This window comes from Microtus oregoni, unplaced genomic scaffold, assembly GCF_018167655.1.
Source record: "Microtus oregoni isolate MIOR12 unplaced genomic scaffold, Mior012 000038F_ref0000394, whole genome shotgun sequence".
Lineage (NCBI taxonomy): Eukaryota > Metazoa > Chordata > Mammalia > Rodentia > Cricetidae > Microtus > Microtus oregoni.
Genome location: NW_024543097.1, coordinates 11316839 through 11334299, shown reverse-complemented (window position 1 = coordinate 11334299; position 17461 = coordinate 11316839). Strand labels below are relative to the sequence as shown.

The 17461-nt window shown below is 46.4% G+C and overlaps 1 protein-coding gene across 1 annotated transcript in view; it reads right to left on the bottom strand.

The window, feature by feature from the left end:
• The window catches only part of Rab31 (RAB31, member RAS oncogene family), a 121071-nt gene that overhangs the window by 66435 nt on the left and 37175 nt on the right, over positions 1–17461 (bottom strand). The window contains exons 2-3 of the mRNA XM_041631895.1: positions 8028–8107; positions 1772–1853 (exon numbers count right to left, since the gene is read on the bottom strand). Coding sequence (XP_041487829.1) covers positions 1772–1853; positions 8028–8107 — 162 coding nt within the window. The remainder of the gene's footprint in view (positions 1–1771; positions 1854–8027; positions 8108–17461) is intronic.

Sequence of the window (17461 nt, the reverse complement as noted above, 5' to 3'; positions counted from 1 at the left end):
GAGCTGTTCTCATTCAAAACACCACAGACTGACTGAATGAATCAAAGAACAAAATCTGTTGTCTACAAGCAATATGTGAAGAAGAAATAAAAACTATTCCTGGAATGAAAATAAAATGAAAACAGCACACACTAAAACCTCTGGGACATGCTGGCGGTGGTGGCGCACACCTTTAATCCCAGTACTCAGGAGGCAGAGGCAGGCGGATCTCTGTGAGTTTGAGGCCAGCCTGGTCTACAAGAGCTAGTTCCAGGACAGGCTCCAAAACTACAGAGAAACCCTGTCTCAAAAAACCAAAAAAAAAAAAAAAAAACAACCCTCTGGGAAACAATGAAAACAGTCCATTACCAGGATGCAGATTGGAGTTGGAGAAGCAACAGAGAAAGGAACAGCGGGGGTACTGTGATGTGAAAGGGTTAATGGGAAAGGTGGGGGGGGGTGTCTAACTAGGGAGGGGTGAGGAAACTGTAAATATGTCTGGAAAAGTTATAAGGAATCATATTGTTAACTATTTACCTAAAAATATCTACAGAACATTTAAGTTGGTACATAAATATGCATAATAGTTTAATGAAATTTTTCTATCTGAGCTGACAATGCCCCCCCCCCACCCCGAGAGCTGAGGACTCTCTACCAAAACCAGGCACGAGAAGCCCTCTTTTGAGTCATTGGTCAGGGTTGTTCATGAGACTCCCAACATATTACAGGCTATTGCTCTTGCCGTTGACTGTACCCCAGAGGTGAAAATGAAGTCCCTCCTGCTGAAGACATCATGCACTTCAGAAACAGGGACCAGAAGCCCCTGAGCTGAAACTGATCTGAACACCTCCTCCCTGAGGACCAGCTTTCATGATACCAAAAGATGCTAGGCAAGCTTCCAAAGAAGGGAAGCCACCAACAAGCCCACCTGACCAAGCTGCCTAGGAACCACAACAACAGCCAACAAGGCATGATAACTCTATGGGTGCAGTAGGGGTGGACATACCTTGTCAGTATCCAACAGCTGTCTAATGGGATTTAAGATCAAGAAAAGAGAAATCAAGTCTTGTCCTTTCAACTACCCAGGGCTAGAGAAATCACGGATCTTGGAGCAGGGCTGGGGCTGATCCAGGGCTTTCCCTGATATTCTGATGCTGAAGAAGGACCACAGCTCCTTCTCTAAAACCAGGAATACCCTTGGCAGAGATGGTGATGGCCTGGGGCCAGAGCCTTGAGGGAACTTTGGCTTCAGATCCTGAGAACCCAACTCTGCCCACAGTATGGGGCTGTGGTTATCAGTCAAGGTCTCTGTGTGCTCAGAGTGTAATTCTCTTCAGATATCCTGGGTTCCCCTTATGTGACATTGTCTGATAAGCTTCCTGCTGATTTCACCACATTTCTTACCCCTAAAAACAGTATATAAGATGCTATACTGATGAATGAGCTTGCTTGGCATAAGACGTAGCTTATGCAAGATGTCCTGATGCCAAACTTTCCTATCTTCTCCTTTATCTTCTCATGTCCTGGCCACCTCCCATTTGAGGCCCTGTCACTGAAGAATAACCTACTGGTCCAGGTCAACCCGCAACTACTACGCTAATAAACCAGCATAATTCTTGACTACTGTTTTAATATTTCATCTTCTACACACAGATAAGTATAGCCCTCACCTCTCATCAAGGAGACTTCCCTTTGTAACAGATGGGGGCCAATACAAAAGACCACAACCAATCAAAATACAAATGCTATCTCCAATTTGTCCCTAGAAAGTCAGAAACAAGTGTGTACTCACCCGCTCCTGGCCGGCAGTGTCCCAAATGAGGAATTTGTGAAGTTCATTTCCACAAGGCACAGTTTTGGTCATAAAAGATGCCCTGAAAAGAGAGTCAACCCCCTGCATTATCAAACCTTCACAGAAACTCATGAACCCATGTTAGTGTTAAGCCTCAAGAAGACCCCAAGAACTCTAGTCCCCTAGGAAGTGGTAATGAGAGTTGTACCACTGTAAATAAGATAGCCAGCATTTTATGTAATCCAGCTAGACTTTCAAAACAAAAAGAATGTGTGGGCTGGAGTAATGGCTCATTGGTCAAGAGCATTGGCTGCTCTTGCAGAGAACCTAAGTTTGGTTCCCAGAACTTACACGGCAGCTCACAGCCATCTGTAATCCCAGTGCTAGGGGATCCAATACCTTCTTCTGGATTCCTCAGACACTGCACGCACGTGGTGTGCATACACATATGCAGATAAAATACACATACCCATAAAATCTTTAAAAGAAAATGCCTGCAGAAACAGATTCAACTGTCCTAGAATAACATTCTCTTGATATCAGAGAAATATTAAGTATCTAACCTTAGATGTAAAGTCATATTCTTGTAACAAATGTGAGGAAAATGGTCTTATTTTATGACTTTAAAACTTTGGCATAGAAATACATCAAAACAGCATAATCAGAAAGTTGTCTGAACATACTCCCTGCGCTGACATGAATTCAATACTAGCAGCAAGTACAGAAAAACAGCCAAATCTCAACCTGTCTGAATAACCATAGGGATTATCTTAGCTAAAGTTTCTATTGCTATGCTAAAACACCATGACCTGGGGCTGGAGAGATGGCTCAGAGGTTAAGAGCACTGGCTGCTCTTCCAGAGGTCCTGAGTTCAATTCCCAGAAACCACATGGTGGCTCACAACCATCTGTGATGAAATCTGGTGCCCTCTTCTGGCGTGCAGGCAGAATGCTGTATACATAATAAATAAATAAATAAATTTTTAAAAAAATAAAAAAACACCATGATTAAAGAAACTTGAAGGGAAATGGGTTTATTTGGCTTAAACTTCCATATCACAGTTCATTGTTGAAGAAAGTCAGGATAGGACTCGAACAGGACAGGAGCCTGGAGGCAGGAGCTGAAGCAGAGGCCATGGAAGGGTGATGCTTACTGGCTTGTTCCCCATGGCTTACTCAGTCTGCTTTCTTATAGAACCCAGGACCACCAGCCCAGGGATGGTACCCCCACAATGGGCTGGGCCTGCCGCTATCAATCACTCATTAAGAAACTGCCCTACAGGCTTGCCTACAGTCCAGTCTTATGGAGGCGTTTTCTCAATTGAGGTTCCCTCCTCCGAGATGACTGTAGCCAGTGTCAAGTCGACACGAACTATCCAGCACGGAGATAAATAACACAAGCATATGCATGGGTCCATTGAAAACGAAGTACTTTATGGTGCCAGTAAATCATCAAACACTTGCTGTTCTTTTTTTACCTCTTTCCTCTGAACAAGCATTTTCTTTGTGCTCATAAGAGGTGTAAAAAATCAAATACACAGAATATTGAATATCCTCTCTTTATGCACTAAAGTTTCCCATTCATTAAAAAACTGCAAGCAGTGCCAGTACCCTGACAAGTTATGAGAAGCTGCTGGGATGGCTAAGAAACACCCACATCCACCTGTGTGGATTCTGCGGTAGTTTGAATGGAATTGGCCCCCATAGGGCCATAGGGAGTGGCACTATTGGGAGGTGTGGCTTGTTAGAGGAAGTGTGTCACTGTGGGGGTGTGGCTTTGAGGCCTCCTATACTAAAGCTCAGTGTGATACTTAGTTCACTTCCTGTTGCCTTGGATCAAGACGCAGAACTCTCAGCTCTTTCTCCAGTACCGTGTCTGCCTGCATACTGCCATGTTCTGCCATGGTGATAATGGACTGAACCTCTGAAACTAAGCCACTTTATTAAACGTTTTCCTTTATAAGAGTGGCCGTGGGTCATAGTGTCTCTTCACAGCAATAGAAACCCTAAGATGGAAGTTTAGTCTGGATGTCATTCTAAGGTAGCAAGCAGGTAAGCGTAGGACGAGGGTCATTCCATAAGTCAGCTGCTGTGGGTGCTTTAAATATCATAAAAAATTAAATAAATAAAGGGCCAGAAGATTTTTCCAGGACCTAAACTAAAGGAAAAGAGGTAACAGCTGAATAGGAGCCTTGACTATATCCTGGATTCTGGGAAAGAGCTTTGAAGACTGTTTTAAGCACATTTAGAGGAGTTGGGATTGCGGCTCACGAATATAATACTTAGCATGACTATTCTCTGGCATGAACAGGGCCTTATGCTCAATTCTCAATACTGCAAAAATGAAAATTAAAACCAATGACAATTAGTCACATCGGGAATTGGACTACATGTGAGGTTCCATCACTGAGTCAAGGTAATTCCTGAGGTATCACAGCAGTGTTTTTCTCCTTCTTGGGTGACACAGTCTACAGTTTGGGAGGTTGCAGCTCAGGGCATCTGGCCCAGTCTATGGCCTAGCGTGGTCCAGCACAGAGTTCCACAGTGTGCTCCGGGCTCATCAGAGCACTGTTTCTTCTGCCTCCGGTTCTCCTAAGAGGCTGAATGCAGAAACCTCATTGAGTCCCTGCAATTCCACACCCACTGCCAACATACACGCTCACACCAGAGGTTAACATGTGACCTTGAGTGACCAAGCCGTGAAGTGAAGGGAAAGTCTAGGGTCCTGTGTGACACAATCCAGTATTGTCGATTCAATTCCCTTTAGAGGACTTAAACAAGACCTTCCAGACTACCGACAAGAGCAAATAGATTTAAAAATGGATCCTTATTCTTTTCCACTAAGCAATGTGTATACCTCACACATGCAAGAAAAAAAAAAGGAAATTCAAGAAATGAGAATTAAGAAGGAAATAAATATCAGCTCCCAGTTCAGCACCTAGCCATGGCTACCGCTAATAACTCAACTAACTGCTTTTATACAAACTCTTAGTTGGAAAATGGATAATGCTCTATCTAGGGCTAGACTTCCCACTTTATATTCTGTGAACCTTTCCATTGCAATGAACAACAATCAATATCAATCTAAAATGACAATATTGTCTAAAATGACAATATTGCACACCATGTTATGAGTCTTTTCAGCATTCCGTGGCATATGCTGTGTCCTTGTATAATTGTTTCCGTAGACTTAATTCTTTTCCATTTTCTCTTCATTATATTTGTGGGGTGATTGCTGGGGGTGAGGATGGGGTTTCGACTGTAATCACTCACCATCTGCTCTACCACTGAGCTATGCTTCCCTGCCTCCTTAGTCTTATTTCTTTTAATTTTTATTTTTATTTATTTTTGTTTGAGACAGAGTCTTACTATATAACCCAGGACAGCTTTGAACTTCCTACATGGCCAAGGCTGGGCTTAAATTCATAATCCTCCTGCCTTAACCTCTTGAATGCTTGGATCACAGTTGTGTGCCACCATGTGCAGCTTTAGACGCAATTACTAAAAAGCATGCTCCACTTTGGATACATGGACCAAGCTCAAGTTACACCAACGTACACATGAATAATTACGGGATGGTCTTCTCCTTAACCATTTTCCATCGTTCAAATTTTCCATGACCACATTAGAAAAATGGCATCTCCTCTTTATTCTCATTATACTCTCCTGTTCAGATAACTCACCCAATTTCAAACAATCCTCCTAGACGGAGAAGGGAGGCTCGTAAGACTCAGAAAGGAAAGGAAATGCAGAAGTAAGCAAAACTCAGACGACCCTAAAGCTTACAAGATTCTCGGGGCAGGCTGGGAAAGATGGGTCAGGTAGAGTACAGCCCGAAAACCTGAGTTTGAGCCCCAGGACCCACAGGCTGGAAGGGGAGAACCAACTCCCTCAAGCTGTGCTGACCTCCACATGTGCTCTGTGGTATGCATGCAAACATCACCCTCCCACAATAAACACTCTTTTATAATATAATAAAACAAGATTCACAAGGCAACAAGTGCATGGGTGCAGGCTGTGCGGGAAGCTCCAGGGATGCAGCTTGCATGCCTGTACAGAGCCTGTGATGTAGCTGCCTTTGAATCAGCCATGTTTCACTATCTCTGTGACTACCAGCATGAGTCACTGAGGTGACGTGGGCTTATGCTCCTGATGCAGAAACGATGTCCTCTTGCAAATGTGATTCCAGCAGGAAGAACAGGGCAGGCTTTGAGAACAGAGTAACTCGGTTTGTCATCTGTCTGTTCGGTTGGTATCGGTGGCGCTGGGATCAAACCCACTTCATACAAGCACTGCTGTACTGAGGCCACACCTCCAGTTCTGCCTTGCTCGGTCTGAGTCAGGTCTGTATCTCTGTGATGTCCTATGTGCTCTGACCCATGGAAGCCATCACAATTAACCCTTGGGTCAGGGACATGAACTGAACGGTCCACAGGATCCGGCAGGTAACAATCCAGAAGGTAGATAAGGCAAGACAACTATACTGACAAAAATAACAGTAATAATAAGTCTAGGAAATCCCCATACCATGTGCCCAGCTCTGGGTGGCCAGGCAGGCAGCCATACCCCCCCATTCCATATCCATGGATCTCTCAAGAAAAGCCAGAAGCACAAAGTCTTCAAAATTGGCTGTGGTGAAGAGACACCTAATGGAATAGTGAAATACACCTGGGTGTGTCTGTGGGGGTATTTCCGGGAACTGTTAGATCATAAAGACTCTGACTTGATGGGTAGACTAGTCCTTTGAAGAGCTAATAATATAATAGCATTAATGAAAAGTAGAAAGTGAGGTCTAGGTATGATGTGGGAGTCTTCTGTTTTGTGTTGATTTCATTGGTTAAATAAAGAAACTGCCTTGGCCCTTTAATAGGACAGAAAATTAGGTAGGCAGAGTAAATAGAACAGAATGTTGGGAGAAAGAAGCTGAGTCAGGCAGTCACCATGATTCTTCAACTCCAGACAGAAGCAGGTTAAGATCTTTCCTGGTAAGCCACCTGTGGTGTTACACAGATTATTAGAAATGGGTTAATCCAGATGTGAGAATTAGCCAATAAGAGGCTGCAACTAATGGGCCAGGCAGTGTTTAAATGAATACAGTTTCCATGTAATTATTTCGGGTAAAGCTAGCCATGTGGGAGCTGGCCGGCGGGAAGCAGCCCGCAGCTCCATCTATATAGGTAGAGGAAGTTGGTCACTAAGGGTAAGTCCTTAGATACTGTATCTTACCCTAGCCTCTTCCTGTATGCGCTCTTTCTGTTTCTTGGCCACCACAACCTGAACACAGCTCACCTCCACTCTAAGCTTCTGCTGCTATGGTGTTCTTATCATCTGAAGGCAAGCAGCCATGGACGGAACCCTCTGAAACCGTAAGCCAAGATAGCATCTCCTCCTTTAAATTGTCTTTTCAGCTATTTTTTTTTTTACTACAGAAAAGAAAGTAACATATATTGGCTTAAAATTTTGAAAGCTCCATAAAGGCTAAACAAAACGAGCCCTCAAGCCAGAATTCTGGCTCACCAAGTTAACACACTTTGGGGTAGCTAATCTATCAAGCTTTTGGAACTTAGGAATTCCATTTCCATCATCCTCCAATAAACCCACATTTTACTTGGGAAGTGTTCTTGATAGCCTTATTTTTCTCTGAGACTGGAACTTAGAAACACCTTCTCAAAGCTCCAAAAGAGAAAATTATGAGTGCAAGTTAACTATGTCAAAAAAAAAGCCTTAGACGTTCTTAGACACACAGGAGAGCTGAGTCTTCCTGATACCAGAAGACAGTGAAGAGCAAAGTAGGCAGGAAGTAGAGCAGCTCCCATAAGGCATTGCAGCTCCCATAAGGCATCCCAACCATCAGAAACAATGTTGTCACTGCAAACTTAAGCTATGGGGAGAGGGAGGTTGTTCAGCATTAGATCATTCCAGAAAAGAAAAATTAATTCTTTCCACATAAACTTTGGATTTCCTCAATCTACAGTGATCAGCCTTTCTGGGGATTAAAGCCAGGCAATCTAGCCACACACCAGGAGCTGTCAGTGCACACCATCTCCCCTCCGGAGATAAAGGCAACCTGCTCTTGAGAGCCATGGTCTTGACGTCAAGAAAATGGTCTGTCTTTCAAGAGGAAGAAGACTGACAAGAAAAAAAAATTATACAAGAATAGCCCTAAATTTCTGGAGTTGAGATCAATTCTCATTGGTGGCGTTGGAAATATTTGGTCAAAAAAGTGATGTCAAAAAAAGAAACGCATTGTCACTTACCCAATGGTGGGGCTGATGTTGTGGTCAAAGTGGTCCTGGACAAACCGACACACGATGCTTGATTTCCCAACCCCCGTGTCCTAGAAGAGAATGAAAACATGACTGTGAACGTCCAGCAACTCTGACCTGAAATAAACGCGCGACAAGAGGGCACGGTGACAGAACTGCAGGACCGGAAGAGAACGTCTGCTGTCTCCTACTAGAACATTCTATAGTGCAAAGAAAGAAAACAGGCATGGTAAAAGCAGGTCTAGAAACACATTTCACATACATGCAGCAGTTAGCATGTTCCTAACACATACGATTCCACAGGTGGAGAATGGAGGAGGGGTGTAGGGAAGACACGTGGCATCCCGCCATGTTGGTAGAAAAGTTGTCAGGTTAATCTGCCTCTCTAGGCAACACCCCGGAAGATGTCTATTTTCCAATTTCCACATCTCCAACATCACCTTAGAACGTGGCAAATGGACACCAGCTGAAGTCTGCTAAGGTCTCATTCTTGACCAAACAGCTCTTTACAGCTAATCAAGACAGGGATCCCTTACACCACGGAAATCAAGCACAGACAAGTGTCTCTACTTTCTTTCTAAAACCTTGCCAAGTGGTTTGGGGAATAACAGACCCAAATTCACAAGGGCCAAGCCCAGACAGATGATACCAGCAGTGTCTGGAGAGACAGCTCATGACTGAGAAACGCAGCAGGCAGCAAGTCAGCTCCTGCCCGAGACTAAGAAAACAGCAGGCACTTGAGAACAAGGCTGAAATGTCGCAGGAAGGCACTCTAGGAAGCAAGAGAGGGCTATCTTTTAGGAAACCAGGACTTAAGACGTCAGGCGCATTAGGACCGAAGAGGCTACATAAGCTTAAGCAGAAGCCTCAGCTGGGTAGAGGAGGAAGCCCCACATATACAGACACCAGAATCTCCCAGTTAAAGGGTATCATACACAACAGCTAACAACCCCAGGGCTTTCCACGCACTATAGACTGAACCTCTGAAGCTATGAGACAAAAGAAACCTTCCCTGCTTTGAGTTGCTTTTCACGGGTATTTTTCCACAGAAACGAAAAGCTGGCTAACCCAGACACCTTAGAGATGTACAGGGGATATATATGGTTCTCGTGTTAAAGATGTGACTTCGTTTGTATGTTTCCTTGCTTATTTATTTATTTATTTATTTATTTATTTATTACGAGACAGTGTCTCTAGGCCGAGCCAGCCTTACACTTCCTATGAAGATGGATGACCTTGGACTGATTCTCCTAATCCTCTCAAGTGCTAGGATTGTAGGGGTGATGGTATCACCGTGCCTTGCTTATACCTCCCTAGGGATCCAACCCAGGGCATCTCCCACTGCTCTGACCAACCAAGTTACATTCCCAGCACCTAAAGGTATGATTTTGCTTTGTTTTGGTTTTTGTGAGACAGGATTTCTCTATGTAGCTTTGGCTACCCTGGAACTCACTCTGTAGATCAAGCTGGCCTCAAAAGATGTGTGCCACTACCTCCCGGTTTAAAGGTGTGATTTTTAAAAGCCCCAAGATGGAGGCTGGAGAGATGGCCCGGTAGTTAATAGCACATGATGCTCTTGCAGAGGACCTAGGGTTCAGTTCCAAGCACCCACACAACAGCTCACAACCATCTGGAATTCCAGTTCCAGGGGATTTAACACTCTCTTCTGCCCTCCACAGGCACTGCACACACTCTCAGTGCACAGAAAATACTTGTGGGCAAAACACTCTTACACGTTTTTAAGTAGACTTAATCAAGGGGCACATGAAGTGACTCAGAGAGGGTGCACGCCACCAAGCCTAATGGACCGAGTTTAATTTCCAGGACACACACGGTGGAGGAGAACTCCCTCAAGCTGTCCTCGGATGTACGGATGGACTTGCTACTCTAGCTCACCAGAAAAGCTGGTGTTTCCCGGGTCATCTTTAGAAGGCAAGGAGTAGACTTCATGACTGTAAGATGGTATTTGGAAGGCTGGCCTTCAGGTAAGCTCTGCTGTGCTGAGTTGTGGACTTGGAACATGGAGTCAGAGCAGAAGCCCGCGGGACTCAGAATGTGCACTTTCTGCATGAGCATCACAGCAGAGAGGATGTAGCATCTGTCATGGCTGGTGCACAGCAGGGGCGGAGACACCACAACACCCCGAGAGTCAGGCCAGAGAGTACAAAAAAAGGAAGACCTTGGGCCAAGGAGAACTATGGGCATTTCCAAGTGGTTAGTTTTAGGGCACAAAGTGGGGTGAGCTTGGGTGTGTCCTAAAACATGTGAGGGGAGGGGAGACTGGAACAAGTCAGAGAGAGAGACAGAGAGAATATTAATTAATTTAAAAAAATTTTAAGAGTCTAATCAATGCCCGCTGCCTTTGGCCTACACGTTCCCATGGATTCTGGCCCAGGTGCCCTCACCACCCTTCCGGGGACAGATCATTTGCCCTCTTCAGCTGTTTTAAGCCCCTCCTACAGATGAATTTCTTCATGCCAGCCCCAGGGAAACGGAAACTCCACAGCTGCAATGCCCTGCCCTGCCCTGCCCAGGAAGGCATGGCAAACACCCCATGCCGCAAGCATTCCTCCAGGAAGCCACTGTGTCCTGGAAGCTGCAACGCGGGCGGGATGGGGACCACACCCTCTCCGTACCCATACCCCTTTCTTTTTCTTCCTTCTACATCAGGGTTCATGGTTTAAGAATTCTTTCTCAGGGATCTTCCATTGATTTACTCATTCTTCACTCATCCAGTAAGCACCCCCAAATTCCTGCCCTCTCTATACAGACAGTAGGGTCTACTCCACTGGTATGATACCAGTATCTCCCTGGTCTGTAGACCTCCTTGATGGGAGATGGTAGGCTACCATTCCTAGCCTGCAGGGGTCCCAGAGGAGTTCTGGGTGCACAGCAGAGTGTCTGCTCACTCCGAGGTGCCCACTCATGTCAACCCCAGCACCCAGGGCTCTAAAGCAGGCTCTCCTCCACCTGGCCCTCCCGTCTCCTCACATCTTTTCAGGTCACACCCAAGCTCACCACACTCTGTACCCTAAAACTACCACTTGGAATTACCTATAGTTCTTCTGGCTTGAATCTTCCTTTTTGTACTCTCTGGACTGACTCTCGGGGTGCTGTGGTTGTGATGCTCACTCGGGGAGCACACATTCTGAGTCTCGGGGTGTTGTGGTTGTGAAGCTCACTTGGGGAGCACACATTCTGAGTCTCGGGGTGTTGTGGTTGTGAAGCTCACTTGGGGAGCACACATTCTGAGTCTCGGGGTGTTGTGGTTGTGAAGCTCACTTGGGGAGCACACATTCTGAGTCTCGGGGGTTTCTGTTCTGACTCCATGCCCCAAGTGCACAGTAGAGCCTGCCTGAAGCCTAGCCCTCCAAATACCATCGTAGTCATCAAGTCCACTCCTTGCCTTTTACAGATGGCCCATGAGAAACGCCATCTTTTCTGGTGAGCTAGAGTGGCAAGCCCACTCCAGTGCAGCTGGATCCCTGACACAGGCACACTTTGTCTTGTCTTGCTTTCACAGTTTGACTCAATAGCTACTGCTTACATATTTCATAGGCAACATACAACAAAATATATTCATTTTAATGTGGCTAGAAAATAGAATATTTTGTAAAGCATAGAGCCAAGACATTTCTCTGACTGGTGACAGGTGGAGCCCCTGAACTCTGGGACTTGGGGGGCGCCACCTTTGGAAAGCTGTTATTCCCCTGATGACCACAAGAAGGAGACATGCTCACCTGTTGGCTGGAGAGCCCAGGGTGCCCTCCATTCAAGGACTTCCTTTTCCTGCCAGAACCTGACTGGGATGGACCCACAAAAACAACTGGACTGTGACCCGCAATCATGGAGGAAAAGACTAAGTGAGTCATGACTGCCACACAAGGCCAGCCTGGTCTACAGAGCAAGTTCCAAGACAGCCAGGGCCACACAGATAAACCCTGTCTCAATGCACAAAGGTCCTGACTGCCTCCAGTTTAAAGGCCACCGCACTTTCAGTGAGCTTATGCTAATGGAAACTGGTCTATGTATAGTTTTTCCATTCTATATTTTGAGACCATCACAGCCTAGCTTGTCTAATCCTCTGCTATTGCAAAAGCGGAAGCTCATGTGACTTCCTTAAGGTCATACAACAAACCGGTTGGGAAAGTCAGAAGCACATGTTCCCAGTCCCTGTCAGGCCTTCCTGAAGGATAAATCAGTCTCCCAAGCCAAGCGCAAATTTTTATCAGACCTAAAGTACTCTGATTGTCCCCTTTCTGGTTTCACTTTGCACAGGTCAAGTTACTCAGCATGGTATGAAGACAGGGCCTGTTTTGATAATGCTGGGCAGGCGGCACAAACTCGTTCATCCGTCATCTACGCAGGCAGCAGTGTCCAGGGGCAGGGGGTGGAAAAACTAATTTCTGGTTCCCGCAGTGAGACTCAACACGACAGACTTAAACGTGATAGAGCAACCAAGGTAGGGATGGGGTGCTGGTCAGCTGGAGTGAGGGTGGCTGGCTTCCTGCAGAGTACCTGTGAGCTAATCACTTGAAAGTAAGCTGCAAATTATTGGTATTTCCCACCTTGCCACCGGTCTGCAGCACTCTACAGGGGAACTGGATCCACCCGCAACATGAGCCCGTAGGAAAACTGACTCTAATCTCAAAGACAACTTACGCCAAACTAAACCTAACTTCCAACAAGTCTTTAGAAGGAGCTGAGTTTTCCCAGGACTGGAAGATCTTCATGAAACAAAGGACTAGCTAATCTGGACTCCAGGACCATACTGCCAATATCATACAGGAGCAGGGATGAGTGTAATAATTAGATTGACAAAGAGAAAAGTGTGTATTCGCTGACCACATATAAAATCCCGGGCACGAAACTGAACAGTTTATATGAAAAAGGAGCACCTAACATCCCTTAAGCATTGTGTGTGTGTGTGTGTGTGTGAGAGAGAGAGAGAGAGAGAGAGAGAGAGAGAAAGAGAGAGAAAGAGAGAGCCCACATGTGCATGTGTATATATACAGGTGTGCACATGCATACAAGTGTGTATGTGCATATGTGGTGCTTGAGATGGAAGCTAGGATCCTGAGCACTAACCATTGGGATATGCCCTTAGACCCCCCCAGCACTAACCATTGGGATATGCCCTTAGACCCCCCAGCACTAACCATTGGGATATGCCCCTAGACCCCCCAGCACTAACCATTGGGATATGCCCTTAGATCCCCCAGCACTAACCATTGGGATATGCCCTTAGACCCCCCCAGCACTAACCATTGGGATATGCCCTTAGACCCCCCCAGCACTAACCATTGGGATATGCCCTTATACCCCCCAGCACTAACCATTGGGATATGCCCTTATACCCCCCCAGCACTAACCATTGGGATATGCCCTTATACCCCCCAGCACTAACCATTGGGATATGCCCTTAGACCCCCCAGCACTAACCATTGGGATATGCCCTTGGACCCCCCAGCACTAACCATTGGGATATGCCCTTGGACCCTAAATATTACTCTTACCTTATAAATACTTTCTATTCTGGAACTCAAAGTATTTCTATTACACAAAGGTGGGGGGAAGGAGGGAGGGAGGAAGGGAGGGAGAGAGGGAAGGAGGATGAAAGACTCATCACACACATCTTGCTCATTGGGTTTCGTTTTCTGAATTTCATTTTGGAGATTTCTCTTTGGCTCACCTTCCAGTTCTTCCTACAGACACACCTAACAGGATGAGTGGAGCACAGATAATTTCCAAATATCGATTATATTCTTTTTCGGCTGTATATTCTTACTTTAATCCATTTTTATAGACTTAGGGGCCTTTATTTGCTTTTATCTTTGAGACAGGGTCTCTCTATGTAGCCCAGGCTGGTCTCTAACTCATAATTCTCCCGCTTCAACCCCGTAAGTACAGGCTCTTCGCTTGTGTGGCACTGCGCCAGGATCCCACCGTCTCACCCTCACTCCCCAGATAACTGAAGAGCAAGGACAATTTTGAAAGAGGAAGAAGAGGAGTTTATTTCCTTCGCTTCCTGTTTTTCTTAGAATAGCCCCCACCGCATCCGGTCATTTTCAGAGAGCAGTTTGTCACAATGTGCAAACTCTGCACTACTGCACAGAAACTTGAGTTCATCTAGTGAGTCTTTGGAGGTATTTCGTGTTAAAAATAAAATAACACTGATTTTCCTTTTGAGGCTGTATGGCAAAGGAACCAACCATTCCTTTGCAAAGTTCCCTTTCTTCACAAGCTCTTGATTGAGCAAGACAAGTCACCCAACAAATGGCGGGGGAAACGCCTCAAGTTCCCATCCCCAGAGGTAACCCCTGATCATATAGAATTTTTTTTACTGAGACACCAAGCTCTAGACTCAGGGTTTCTACTGTGACATAGTTTGGTGGTGCTTTTTGTTGTTGCTGTTGTTACTTTTTTTCAAAACACTTTTTATTTCTCATGAGTTGCCAAGACAGCAAAAGAGTGAGCACAGTTGTAATGACTCCCAGTGGTCCCCAAGGGCTGGGGACTCGCCATAGCTTGACTAAGGACTTACTCCTCAGAATACGGCAACCGTGTTGCTTGCCCCTTCTGCAGAATGTGAGTGTCTTCATCCCCATACGCCCCTCTACCCCTTCACCTTCTCTCTAGCGCTTGTTCATCCTTATGAAGCAAGCTGCACAAGGACCCAGAGACAGGGAACTGAGAGAGACCCCAGCACAGGCCTGCTGTAAGCTACAGGGGACTATATTCTGTCAGCAGCCTCAGACAGAATGTGGAAGCAAACCCCGTCCAGGTCCACCTTGGCATGACTGTGGTCCCAGCTGACACCAGGTGGCAGCTTTGTAAGAGATCCTGAACAGGGAGGCCTATATATAATTCATTCACAGGTTCCTGACCCACAAAAACTGTGAGGAAACAAGGACACGTTGTTTTGCGTTGGTTTGCGCTGGTAAGTGGAGGGCCCACTTGTTATACAGCAGTGTGTAACTCATGCAGCTGTAAGGGAGGACACATATGAAGCGCCAACTCCACCCAGAAGGCTGTGGGTTGGACTCCTGCAACACCCTCAGGGAAGGAGGGTGAGACCCGTTTTGGTTAGCTAGTTGGCAGTAGAAGAGGCTGGCATAGAATGGAGGAGGGCAATACTGCGGAGGGCTTAGGAGACTCTGCTCTGTGAACGATTGTGTTGAATATTCCACAGAAGTCTCTGGACTAGGAGAAAGGAAAACGACGACATTGCCTACCTAACAAAATCAACAAAGGATGATTTCACGCTAGTGGCAAACCTAAAGTCAACAAATGACGGAAGCATGTATGACGAGCATAATTCAGTTGAAGAGTACATCTTGAGAGGAGAAACCAGAGCAATAGATCAAAATCAGAGAAACTAAGGAGAAGATACCGGAGCGATAGATCGAACAGAAAGCAGAGAAACTGACCTCAGAACCTGCCTTTCAGACTTCATGTCGGGGCTGCTTTGTGTAGGCACTAACACAGCCCTCTGAGGCCTGCTATGTTGTTTTACCAAGTGCCTCTTCATTTCAGCAGAAAACTGTCCTTTATTTGATATCATCCCATCCACTGTGACTCAGCAGGCCACCCAACACCAAGCCACCAGGCCTCCCTCCCTCCACAAGTCCTTGATTGGCAGCCTTGAGGACCAGCACACATTTGAGAGGAAACAGCAGAAGCACCCCAAGCCCCCCCTCCACATGCTCCCCCCATCATCCCCCACATCTGCCCCACCACCACCACCATCACAAGCTGAACTGCTGGTGTGGGACTGAGGAGATGATGCTCCCTTCTCATCTCAGCGTCTCAGGTCATTAACACCTCGTAAAAGACACTTTCTCTCAAGATCCTGGAGGGCTTTGGGGGAAACGCTAACAGCAAAGCCTTGGACAAAGAGGCCCAGCAAGCAATGTGTAAGAATGTGATGTCAGGATCCAGACTCTCTTCCCGCGGACACTGACAGGGGCTGTGACACATCCCGCTGTCGGAGCTACCAGGCTGCTGGTGCCCTGATATTTCACGCGGAGGCGCCACGTCTTGCTCCCCGCTTCTTTCCCTGCCTTCTGCCCGAGAGCCAGAGATTGGCCAAACTCTTGCTGTGAAAACCCCCACTCCTGCTCGATGTATAAAAAGACACACACACACACCCCATCGCACAGGTTCTGCTCCTCTTCAGAGATGCCACTGCGCTGTCTGTCTCTGGTGCTGGGATCCAAAGTCTCCTTGGAGCCCCTACCATGCTGCTACCCCTCTGTCTGTCTGCCTGCCTTCCAGTCTGTTTATGGCATTAATAATTCTTCTGATACACTCCTTCGTCCATAGAAATGTGTCTCAGTGTCCTTTTGAACCACCTGCCCTGTCCAAAATCTAATACAATGACTTTCGAATGTCCCTAACTGGTTCTTCCTGGGACTGTGCCCACAGCAACCACCCTGGCTTGCTACTGCCCCCTCCCACCATGCTATCTGTACTGCTTACTCTCCTCGTTGTTGTAGGTCTTGTGGACCAAATCTGCCACTTAAGGGAGGGAGGTTTTATTTGGCTCCCAGTTTAAAGGAGCAATCTATGGTGGTCCGGAAGACACGGCACCAGGAGCTGTCGTGGCTGTGAGCGCAGGGCGCGGCTCGCTTCTAGTTCCGCTGATCAGCCAACCAGAGAGTAGATCGAAGTGAGCATGGGCTGTAAAACCCCAGAAGGCCCCACCTAGAGGCTGATCATTCAAACACATGACCCCAGGGACACTGCACACTCAAAGCCCAACACTTCCCCTCTCTTCCTTCTGAAGCAGGCACAGCCTGTAAAATCACTCACGATTAGGCAAGAGTCTCGGTGCCCAGAGCTCCCGTGTGGTGCTTTGCTCATTAGGAAAAACTGATGGCAAAGCTTCTATTTACACCACTATGATAAAGAGGCAAAATTAAACTCCGTTCACATGCAGAGCACAGCTTCCTATGGAGAGAGCTTGAGTGCACTCCCTCCGACCATCCCTCTCTCCATCTTAAGCAAACATATGCCTCCTCAGCCCTTGGTTATGGCATCCCTGGAATTTTAGAAACAGACCTTAGGGTGTCTGATATCAACCACACGTGCCCACATGAAAGCCTGTATGGGCAGGTGATTTTTTTTTTTCCTGGCAAGATGATCCCTCGTCTGGCTGTTAATGTGATCTAAGCCCTAGATGTTACTTCTCCTACCTAGAGAAAGTTGACATGTGGAGAAGCCTGGCAAAGGTTGCTACAGTCTGGTGTCAAGACTTTGCCAGCTTCAGTCAGCCACTTCTGCCAAAAGCATCAGACGTGATCACGTGACCCCGCTTCATGCTGGGGTATTCATCTTGTTCTGGGAGCCAAGGTCATGGTTTGGAGGCACAAGTTCACAGGCACTTAATTTCATCTGCATAATAAGTTACACAAAGTTAAGTT